The sequence below is a fragment of the Echinops telfairi genome, unplaced genomic scaffold (genome assembly GCF_000313985.2).
Source record: "Echinops telfairi isolate 266 unplaced genomic scaffold, ASM31398v2 ScPeMD7_3;HRSCAF=10, whole genome shotgun sequence".
Classification (NCBI taxonomy): domain Eukaryota; kingdom Metazoa; phylum Chordata; class Mammalia; order Afrosoricida; family Tenrecidae; genus Echinops; species Echinops telfairi.
In genome coordinates this window covers 3,286,843-3,299,342 of record NW_022103899.1, presented here as the reverse complement: position 1 = coordinate 3,299,342, position 12,500 = coordinate 3,286,843, and the positions used below count along the sequence as shown (strand labels likewise).

At 35.8% G+C, this 12,500-nt stretch overlaps 1 protein-coding gene across 1 annotated transcript in view; it reads right to left on the bottom strand.

The window, feature by feature from the left end:
* AGPS (alkylglycerone phosphate synthase) overlaps positions 1 to 12,500 on the bottom strand; it is a 107,812-nt gene that overhangs the window by 33,659 nt on the left and 61,653 nt on the right. The window contains exons 13-15 of the mRNA XM_004701451.2: positions 10,585 to 10,697; positions 2,789 to 2,858; positions 285 to 346 (exon numbers count right to left, since the gene is read on the bottom strand). Of these exons, the coding sequence (XP_004701508.1) occupies positions 285 to 346; positions 2,789 to 2,858; positions 10,585 to 10,697 (245 nt within the window). The remainder of the gene's footprint in view (positions 1 to 284; positions 347 to 2,788; positions 2,859 to 10,584; positions 10,698 to 12,500) is intronic.

Genomic DNA, 12,500 nt, shown 5'->3' with positions numbered 1-12,500 from the left:
TTAAATCAAAAACTAGTAAAAGCAACTACTAACATTTAAGTTCAGTAAGACTTTTCATGAGGTAAATGTCTATAATGCCTTCCTTCATCTAGGGGCCAGAAAATTTGGTCTCAAAAAATGAATGGCAAATATTCCATTCTGATGAAGATATTAATTTAAATAAAATGGGTCTCTGTTTCAGTGTTTCTTAATAGAATCTTAAAACTCTACCTAGTCACACGAAAATTATTTTCCTTCAACTCATCTAGCCTACTTGCATACATCAAATGTTTTATTACATTTACCTGTCCCAAGGAGCTGAAGTCTCAAATGATTCTCCTAATACATAGTACTCCAAGCCCAGATCCTGTTAAGACACATATAAAAATATACACATGTTAAAAACGCCAAAGAATCACTACTGTTAGCATTTCATATGTATTGTGGCATTTCATTCAATGTTCAATATTATATATTTCTGATTTAACCTCAACTACTCTTTACTACTACCGACATCAAAAATATACTGGAACGATAGCTCCAAAGTGAGATAGAGCCTACATCGGGGAAGGACCCTTGTCTAGTTTCTTTCCTTGTATTAAGAGGGTTTTTCACAAAGTTTGTGGGGAAAAAGGATTTTTAAAATAGTGGAATTTTCCCATAAACGTTTCGAAGATCAGCTGTATAACCCTGGCACTTTGCCGAGTACCAGACATAGAACAGGAATGGGAATATTTCTCCAAGGGATGGATGATCTACCCTGAGCCAGTCTATGTTCCATAGAGAGAATGCTGGCAGGACACCTTCTCAGTGGCCTCAACAGCAAGTCAAACAATACCGTAACTGAGCACCGGCACTGAAAGAGGAAGAGGACAAAAAACTCGTGAGTTGAGTTAAAGGGAGGATAAGCTCTCTCCTTCAGATCAACTTTTTACCAAACCCACGAACAAAGCAGAACCTGACAGAGAGTAGAATGTCTAGGGCATCTGGATGCACTTCTGCTCGTGAGATGTATTTTACAGCACACAGACTACAGCGAGTTTATTACAAGTTACTTATAATGCTTCCTTTATTTTCCAGAGCACAATTCTTTATTAATGTAAAAACTGAAAGAACAATTCACTACCACAGAAGTACAACCCCCTAAAATAAAACTTCATAAGGCGGATTAGCACATGGTAAGTTTTGCCGTAAATTGAATCATTGAAATTGATAGAAAAAAAAAAAAGACCAATTACCGAACTAAATCTTTTTCTGTTATTCAAAAAGTCTTTATTTAGTGACAGTGGTTTTAAGCATTGGGATAAATAAAAACAAATAATCCAAAAGGGAAAAAGTAAGCCTCTAATTTGCTTTTCACTTATGAATCAAGTTGATTTCAACTCATAGGGACCCTAGAATAGAACTGTCTCTGAGTTTCCAAGACTGCAGTCTTTACTGAAAAAGAAAGCCCGTCTGCTCCTGAGGAGCGACTGGGGGCTTCAAACCGCTGATTTCCTGGCTAGCAGCCCCACTCATCACCACTCTGTCCCCAGGGCTCCTCAACATTGATTGGAGCCCTACTAAGTCAAGAAACTTATTCCAACTGTGTATATACTGCACTTAATACAACTCTATCTCATTTTCTACAATTCTGAATTAATTATTGGGGAAAACAGTCAATACCCCCAGAGAACATGTCTAACAAACACAAAGAAACAAGGAAGTAGATGTGATTTACACATGGCACAAATCTTGTCTTTGAGATCTAAAATTCCATATCACCTTTCACAACCTCTAATACAGGTTACAGGCAATAATTTGTACTTCTCTTTGTGTGCATTATCGGGGCAAATGTGCCCTCTATGCTTTAATTCACGGCATTTTAGCTGACATTACATTCTTTTGATGAGGACACATTTATCCAAGCTTTCCTAGAGGAGTGAAAACAAGGGTTTGTGTGAGTTTCTTTTAACAACGCATTTCAAAGTGAAAAATGAGAAAAGTTAGGATTTGAGAAAACTAAATTGCCCATAGGATATCTGAGAAATGACCTCTTAAATTAAGATCCTGTAAATTACTTAGGAAGCAAAATGAAAAATATAAACAAATAACAGTAACCCTAGTGACAGTAGAAAGCAATTAAGAAACTTCAGTTTGTTAGAGCCAAAGTAGAAAAGCCACACAAAATTAATTAATAAATAAAATGTAACAGCCCCTGTGGTTAACGACAGCTAGAGAAATGTGTGCTACAAATAATAAGTGTAGAATTAGAAACCTGTGGAGCTCATATATACATACACAAGTTATTTCTTTAATTCTGTACTATGATCATCACCTATGAACTAATAACTACTTGCAAAAAAATAAGTATCAACTTTCTTTCTTTTAGAGAGATCAACAGTTGCACTTTTATGGCCAATTAAATATCAGCTTCTAAAATACATTTAAAGAAAGATTTAATCTAAAAATATATATTTTAGTATAAATGTAGGTTTTTAATTTATATTATTTTTGTAATAGCTACTATGAACAAATGTGGGATTGCTAGCTGATTCTAGACAAGTAGTGTTTGAAATGGCATGGTCAACTTTCAGTGGAGAACGGCTTTATTCTTTTAAAGAGCACACGATCTATTAAATCATCTTTAAGTTCTCCGACAAGCATTACAGGACAAGTTCTCCTGTAACCAATCATATACAATTAGGTGCCCAATTATAACAGCTTAAAATTTAAGAAATGAAAAAATAAGACAATTTTATTTTCTCAAAGTTAGAAAAAGTTATGAGCAACATAAACAATAGTGATGGGAAAATCTGAGTTAACTTACTCGAATATATGCAATGACATAGGTCAGCAAGTAACCTCGCTGTCCATTATCTTCTCCGGCAGCTATCCCACTGCAATTAAAGATTAAACTGTTATCATATTTCAAAAGAACTATTAAAAAATATATACTACCAACCAAATTGAGTTGTATTGTATCCTCAACTGCTTAACAGATTAAAGCATATTACACTTCATTCTTGTTTTTATGTAAATATTTCAAGGAACTGTCAGGAAAATAAACCTGGCTGCATAAACTTCATATTGCAGTTTAGTCATTAATTTTAAAATTTATTCATCAAGCCAATGAAACAACCTCATTTTAATTTCAACCATTTCTATCTGCAGAGAAAGAATGATGAGAAACTCGCTTAAATAATCTTCAAAAAGCATTCATGAGATACCTAAAATCTGATCTTCTTTATAATATATATATCTCAAAAGTATGATTAACCAGTATCTACCAAATACCATAAGAATTTTTACTACTGAACACATAGTGTTGAAGGCACTAGATGTGGTGTTTATTTTATGCAATCTACTATTTAAATGAGAGTCAATCTATGCTTAAGAGATATTATAGTCTACAAAGCATATACACAGATAAGTACAAGAACAGGTAAGGTTTTACAGCTGTGATTATATACAAACTATTCATTTCTATTTGAATATAGTTTTATCCATACCAATTATATTTGGTGATACAGTTAGAGTTAATCCCATATGGTATATAATTCAGCCTCAAGTACTGTCTCTGGTTCCTTACTTTAAAAGACCAGAAATGAATCTTGTTTTCTATTAATTTCAGTAAAGAACTTTTCATTACAATTTTCCCATCATCAAAGAGAAACTGACTTTTAACTAGTCTCAGTCAACAAAATAAAGCTCACCCCAACTCTCAATGTACTCACTGAAGACTCATCAATAAAATGAGATTAACAGAAAAACAATTTTCTGGTGACTTTTGCTCAGGGCTGATGATTAGCTTTGGGGTGTCTTCTCAGGTCCTAACTGTATTTCTCTGGTCTCATTTAATATGCTGAACCATTAACTATGGGTGTTACCCAAGACTTGATTCTTGAAACGATTATGTGAACCTCTCCTGGTAGAACCATTTGTCTTGTGGCTTCAATGAACACCTTGCAGTTAAATCCCTTGCTTCCCCTGAAATTCTGCTGATCTGGTATAAATAATACAGGTCAGTTGTATCCTTGCTCTATACAAATTCTGTTGGGCAATTTTAGGCTGAGATATACTAGCTGAGTCAGAATTCCCTAACTTATTATTATAGTTGGAGACCCACAGATAAGAGAAGACCAGAAGGACAGAAGCAACCCTGGTCTAGAACAACTAGGGGATAGTGTATAATGAAATGAAAGGTGTTGTTTGTATTACTAAAATATTAACGAATAAAGAAAACAGAGAAACAAAATTGCCCAAAAAAGGAAAAATTCACTCTGAAAATTGATGCTGCAAGAACTTTAAAGAAAATAAACAAATTATAGCTGAGGTAGAGGTATGAAACAGCCAGATTCTGAGTCTAAGAGATAAAAACATTTCTGATGTAGAAAACAGAAATGGTTCATGCTGAACCCAGTAGTCACAGGAAGGAAAAGAGAGTGAACACTAGCAAAAGCTGTAAGAGACCTGTGTTGGGAATCTTTAGAAAAGAGCAAACCAAATGTCTGCTTCCAAATCCCAGGTAGCTATTTGTGTTATTTTTCCCTACCCTTCTTCTAATACCTGGCAGGGGAAAACAAAGATGTAGTATGTGACAAAACCTCTCCCCTCCTTCTCTCTCTTTCAGGTAGTGAGGAAAAAAGAGGATGTCTATTCTAAGGTTAAAAACTCGAAAGGACGTCGGACAAGGCAAGATATGACAAAATAAAAATTTATAAATTATCAAGGGCTCATGAGGGAGTGGGGAGCGGGGAGGGGAAAAATGAGGAGCTGATGCCTGTGGCTTAAGTGGAGAGCAAATGTTTTGAGAATGATGAGGGCAATGAACGTACAAATGTGCTTTACACCACTGATGTGTGTATGGATTGTGATAAGAGTTGTATGAGCCCCTAATAAAACGATTAAAAAAATATTTCTTTCCCAGAAAAATGAAGGCAAAGATGCAACAAAAATCGTTTTTTATCCACAAAGAATTCCAATGAGAATAACAAAATTTTAATTGTAGACTTAAAAAAAACTTGAAAGGAGAAGAAAGACATTGAGTCACAAATTTCCTTGAAATTTTAGCTATTTGAAATTTCTCTTAGCATTTAGGACGTCTATCTTCCATTAGAATTACCTTAGGAACTCATCGGTAAACAATAACTCCAATGTCATCAAACAGTTTATGATTCATAGTATTCCTCCTGGACAGGCTAGAACTTCCCCTGTGGGTTTCCAAGGCATTACCTCTTTACAGGAATTGAAAGCCTGGTTTTTGTCTTGCAAACCAAAGCAGGGTTTAAAAGTAAAGGGTTTTAATGTGCCAGGCTTGTAGTCATTTGAAAAACTCTAGTTAGATTCAAATAGCTTTATCTTAGAGTGGCAATATCCACTTCACATTTGTCTCCAAATTTCAACCATCAGTTAATAAGGTATCTTAAGCAAATTTCAAGTTGTCTTATGAGGAAGGACTGGGAAAGACTAATAAATGAGGAAATGAGAGACAATTTATATATATATAAAGGGGCTATTTGGTGAACCTCATCACTCTCGGGCTAAACTGCATTAAGCAACTTATTAAACACACTTTCAAAATGGCGATACTACATTACCTTACACTGTTTTCTGGGTAAATGTCAGTACAACAGTCCTAGCTGCTGACAGCACTGGGGTTATTATGTCTAATCCTTAGCAAAGATAAAGTACATCACTGTCAAATACGGACAAACTCCCTGAATTATCTAGTGCTGCTACAAAAGAGATACCACAAGTGGATGGCATTAACAAACAGGAGTTTATTTTCTCACAGCTGAGGAAGATGAAAGCCTGAATTCAGAATGCTAGCTCTAGAGCAGTGTTCTCAACCTTCCTAATGCCGCCATCCTTTCATACAGTTCCTCATGTTGTGGTGACCCCCCCCCACTATAAAATTATTTTCATTGATACTTCATAGCTGTCATTTTGTTACTGTTATGAATCATCATGTAACTATCTGATACCCAGGATGTATTTTCATTGTTACAAATTGAACATCATTAAAGCATAGTGATTAATCACAAAAACAATATGTAATTATATATTGTGAAATATTTATTTCTAATTACAAATAAATGAAATTTTGTCTTGAAGCATGGTGTCGCATGGTAATAGTCTTCATGCCGGGTACTCATGTGTGGGCGTATGTGCCTGTGGGCGGACCAGGCTGGAGACAGTGGAGGAGTGGTGTCTCAGTTCCTAAGACCATCAGAACCGCTGATGTAGAGGTAGGTTTTCTCTATGGGCTCCAGTAAGATCCTTGTCTTCTGAGCCACGGTTCCTGGGCAACCTTGGCTTGGCGCCTACCTTACCATACCTCTGCTTATTTCTTTTACTTGTCTAATCCAGGGTTTCCAAGATCCTTTTATGAATACATACAAATGACCTAGAGAGCTTGTTAAACTGTAGACTTTGCAATAGAAAAGCAAATTTCAGTTTAAATTTTTGGGTTTTCTGCTTGGGTAGTTGGTAAGCGCCATCAGGCAGAGGTTTAATCTAATAAAAGATTGTTCAGCCTTGTCTGTGGTGAAAATTCTAGGACACATGCCCTTAACTTTGCATGATGGAATTTTTCCTATTTTAAACTTTTGTTTTCATTCTGCACAGTTCCTTTTTAAGCCCACCTCTTTCCTCTCTCCTTTCACTATAAGCAGCCCCTTTAAGATCTTGCTTAGAAATTTCATCAAGCAGATAGATATCGAAGTGGAACATTTATAAGTTCTAACTTCCACCAAATATTTGACACTGCATAGAAAGCAATGCCCAGTCACATGTTCCTCATTGTATTTTAAAGCACATTGAACGTCTGTCTACCTGTCCAGCGACATTCTGTTGCTGGCACCATATGCACTAGTGATACTTTTGTTATTGCTCGCCTCACTTCCTTTTGAGCATTTACCAAAACTGCCTTTATACCCATAATTCTAAAAGTCTCTTCAAGGTAATGCAGACATTTATTAAACACCTGGAAATTCTTTTGGCTTCTTTCCGAAAACCAAACTGCTTCAACAGTCAGCATGTATAGAACAGGGCTTCACTCCTTATAACAAATTCTGACTTACTTGGTGTTGCTTTAACAGAAAGACCACGAGTGGATGGCTTTCACACACAGAAATGTACCTTCTCAGTTACGGTGGCTAGGTGAATCTAACAGGATGCTAGCTCTAAGGGAAGGCTTTCGCTCAGTGACACCTCTGGTGCAAGGTCCTTATCTCTGTTGAGCATCCGCTCCTGGGCTATCTTCAAGAGGCTTGGGATTTATTTTACCTCACCTCTTCTAATTTCTCTTGCTTCTTTAATCTCTTTTATATCAAAAGGGATTAACAAAAGTACCCTCTACATTAATCCTGCCTCATTAACATAATAAAGGCAACCCATTCCTAAATGGCATTATAACTACTTTAGGATTTATAACATACAGTTTGGATAGACAATTTTATCTATAATAGCTAATACATAAAAATATTTCAAAATTTTAAGGACACATAACAAAAGACAATCAATTTAAAATTGCAAGGGGTGGATACAAAAGGTAAAAAGACAAACAGAAAGTAAAGGATAGATTAATAATGCCCTATCAGAGGAAGAAGCAAGAACTAAACTACATTATAAAACTTTTAGCAGCAAGAAACTTGGGTGGTGCTTTCTCCACTCTTATGCACACAAAGAAATGATGGAGGAACGAGGGTTGTAAGAAAAACATCCTTGAATCTTGCAGTGATTAGAACAAAGAACAAGTGCCCAGAGAAGACTGATAGAAACCAGGCTTCTGCTGGAAAAACACAAAAAACTATATCCACGTATCAAAAAAAAGCCCAAGTCATCTAGCCTAAATCAGCAGCCTGGGTTTTCCACACAGATTCCTTCATCTAAATAAGAAGCCATGATGAAAGCGCACAAGAAATTAGTTACAATACCCAACATGTAGCAAATGACACTAGTAAATAAGTGAGACAGCCTTCTGGGCTTCAGGTTTTTTTCACTTTGCTTTTAACAGATAGTTCATTTATTATGGTCTATTTTTATATTTTTATAGGCCGAAAATAAGCAAACTCACTTGAATTAAATGAACAGTTCAAGAATGTAAGTATCAGTATTCAAAAAGACTTGGATTCCACATCTTAAGGAAGATTTACTCTCATTTCTAAACTGCAAATGGATGTTATGTGGGGAAAAACTAGCATTATGTGGAACAGCTAACTTCCCAAGTTAAATGAAACTGACAAAACTGTCTGACACATACCTAAAGATTAAAACCTACTGTTAAAAGGATGGCATGGTGAATTAGGCATAAATGAAGCAGAATAAAATATAGAGTAACAATATTCTATTTTATTAATTTATTCAATAAGTATTTAGTAAGAATCTAGTAAGTGTCAGGCCATCAGTGGTGAAGCCTACAAAAAGTATGTGTGAGGTGGGATAAACGGACCTCTTCTCATTACTCTATCCCCGCCTAGTAGGAAACCAGTAACGACTTGTTGGCTAATCCGAGTTGTAATGATAAATATATATGCTAAAAAATAGAATTTGTGTGTGCATGTGTATTGTGGGAAGAGGAATGAGATAAAACTACACATATTTAATATAATATAATTCACATGATTTAAATACTACAGTATCACCTTATGGAATTCCAGTAAAATGTCATCTTCCATCTTCTTTTAAGTCCATGTGGAAAAATTTTAAACTTCAATCCAATGTTTCAACATACATGGGGATTGAAATAAGTTCATGAAAAAAATTCAATTATTTTTTTGTTAATTTCATTTTTCCATGCACTCTTTGAAGTCCCCTTCTATAAGAAAACTTTTAAAAAAATGTCTCGGTGTCTAATATTTAAGACTGTTGTTCTTCATGGCACGGAGTCAGCCCCCCCTCATGGGGATGTCACTGCATGGTTTTTCAGAATTGATTCAAGGGCTTTGAGTTTTGAAGACCCCCCAGGATTTCTTTCCATGCTGTCTTAGTCTAGAAGCTCCACTGGAGGCTGTTTAAAAACCCAGCAACCCAACAAGCCTCCACGAACAAGTCGTTGGTGGTCGCTGCTCATGAAGTGACGGGAACAGAACCCGGTCTCCAGTAGAGAAGGCCCCACTCAATGTCTTATGAACGGGGTTGCTAACCATGAAGTTGGTAGTTCAAACTCACTATAAATTCCACAGGTAAAAGATGAAGCTTCCTGCTTCTATAAAGATTTATAGCTTTGAAACCCCCAACAAGGCAATTTCACCCCATCTTATAAGGCTGCTAGGAGTCTGAACTGACTCAATGGCAGTGAGTTTGGTTTGGGTTTGAGATGTGAAAGATTCTACCTTAACTGCCTTAAATTTTCCTGACTACTATAATCTACCTTAAGAAAAATTATTTTTTAATCGAATTATACATTTTCTCCACAACTTAGAAGGTTGTTACACACACAGATTTTAAGAAAAGTGAATGTGTACATTTAGAAAATTCAAACAAAAGTAACACCTGAAATCCAAGCTGTTTGGTCTTTAAGTGAATATTTCTGACAGTTACTCTTAACTAATTGAGCTAAACATCAATGATCCTCAAAAAAGGAACTGTGGGAAGAGAAAAAAGAAAAATAAATTGCTGTTGTTAATGAACCCCCAGATTTTTAAAAAGAACTGAAAACTCTTCTTGCAATTTCAGAAAAGGGTACGAACAAAAATGAGGAATTAATCTGTAATACTGAACAGTTCAAAAAGGGGCTAAAATTAGGCCCACGATTATGTCTTTTCCTCTCTACCAAGGCTGTGCTTTTACAGAAAATTCTAGAAATAAATTACATAAAAGTGAATGGATCATCCTATGACACATGGTTCCAAAAAAAGTATGTTTGCACCAAAAAAAAAAACACCCATATTCCCCTTCCCCGCAAATAACAATAAAACTTTAGTAAAATGATTCAGAACTCAGTAAAACATGATGTGTACATGTATTTTAAGCCCTAAAGTAAAGAGAAGTAAGAAATGGTATCTGGAAAATTGTTAGTTTCTGTTCTAGAAAAGGAAAGGAGAAATGTAGTCCTGATAAATGACATTTTCACGGGAGTTCTCATCGATCAGTCTTATAATCCATCAAGCTGACAAGCAGAAACCACCTCTCATTACTCAGTTGGTGATAGATGTGAAATGTTCTCCGTTTCTTTGTACCAGCACAAAACAGTAAGTGACAGGGGGTGGAGTATAGCTAATTTATCAAATACTTTTGATTAGACATAATTTCCTTTTGAAAACATACTTATAACATACTTTATTCATAACAATTACCATTAAATAGTTAACATGTCTGTATTTTACCCTTATTCCACTTTAGTATGAAAAGTATTGTAAAAGTTAACAAATATTATAAAATTAACTAATATAATCTCTAGCAAAACGGTTATTTTTGTACTTAATATATCACATATATGACTACACAAGTCAGAGAAACACACCAACCTAACTTCTTTAAAAAGAGGAAATAATCAAAAGCAATACTATAACTTTGTCATTAGCATATGACCACAAAGCAAATACTAAAAAGGGTACATTAATACTGACTGGAGATATTAAAAGTTTAGCTTAACTTAAAATTAAGAATTTAAAACCATACCCAAATTTTGCAGCAATGTCATACACTTGCTTTTCATGTTGAAGAACCCTCTCACGGTCCCCCTCAAACAGCAAGGTAGCTACACTTAGCTGATTGGGGTCAAATCCTTTAAACTACAAAAGAACAAAAAATTTCATTGTTACAGAAAAGTCTATAAAAGAGTAAATCAAAATATGTTTTGTTCATTTATTCTTCTGATCTGGGCTCAAACATAATAAAACTCCTTAAAAATTAGGAAAAATTAAAAAGTAGTCCAATATACTAACATCAGCCCTTACAATCCAGAGTGCTCGGCCACCACTATACCAACTTCTCCATAAAGGGTCACATTAGAAGGTCCTGAACAGAGGGGGTAAACTGCATGCCAATCAACCAGAATGCTTAGTGAACCTACTCAAGTCACTAACAAAATAATAAAGGGAGAATATAATACAGGTGTGAGGAGAAAACAGTACCCCTACATACCAATACTAACTTCTTGTTAAATAATATTTTTCAAAAGAGATTTTATGCATAAAACTAATTCATAAAATATCTAAGAATGATCTCCAGTCTAAAATGGATGAGAAAGATGTAAAATTACTAGCTAGTGGGCAGACAGACACATTACATGGGGTGAAGAGGGAGGCCAGTAAAACAGGATAGAGACAGGGGAAGATACTGGGAAGAATGGAAGATTTAAAAGCATCACAGGTAAATACCACACCCATGACTATCTATAGATCTGATTGAGGCTATTTCTTCATGTGTATTTACCTATGCTACAAATATATCAATGAGTATGACTGAACATATGGAAGGCAAAGTTATGAAAATCTCTTATGACTTATGAGATCTTGGTGCTCAGGACCATGGTCTCTGAGGACACACCAAGGTCAACTGGTATAACACAGTCCATCTGTGTCAAAGTTCTACATCAGGACTTTGGTGACTGGGGTCTTAAATTTGTGAGCAGCTCAGGTACTGGTGTCTCTCCATCAGGAAGAAAGAAGAGAGAAGACAACTGAACACATGGAAACAGAATTAGTCCAATATACTAATGGGCCATGTGAACATCAGCCCCGACAATCCTGAGACCAAAAGAATTAGATGGTGCTCAGCTACCACTACACCAATTTCTCTGAAAAAGGGTCAATTAGAAGGTCCTGAATAGAGGGGAGAAAAATTAGGAATAAAACTCCAAATCATACAGACCAGGCTAACTGGTTGAACTGACACTGGTGACCACATCCCCACCCCCAGCCCTGGACATGAACCACCCCAGGGCTCAAGTTTTAGCTAAACGACAGACAGGTCTATAAGGGGAACATACCTTAGAGTAATCAATCACTTAAGGCGAAAAGGGAAGCACTTACCCAAAAATAATGTTCAGATGGATTAGGAAAGATGGCATAGAAATGTGAAGCACCGGGAGGGAGGGGAGTACACGATGTTACATTGTGGGGATTGCAATCAATGGCATGAAACAAAAATGAGCAATTTGTATGAAGTTTTGCTCTGTAAACCTCCAACCAATTTACACTAAAAAGTTTGGAAACATAAAGAAAACCCTATGAGGTACACACAGCTGTCCTTGATCCACATGAGGTCTTCAAAATCAGAGGGGCGTCCAGAAAAAAGAAGGGTACACTTTCCTGAATGGACACCCTAAATCCTACAGACCTGTTACCTCTGGCCCAAACAATTGATTCCAATCCTAGTAAATATCTTAATGGATTCTTTAAAATAATGAGTTCCTAAAATTCTTCTAGAAGAATAAGCATGTAGTGAGGATAACAAAAATTCAGAAAAAGAGGGGGGAACTAGATTTTCAACAACTAGGTCCTTCTAATGTTTACAATAAGTGACAGCAGAGTAGAGCAAATTGTACCTATCAAAGGCAGAAAACCTATGAGACTCTGCAGAAAATGATAGCT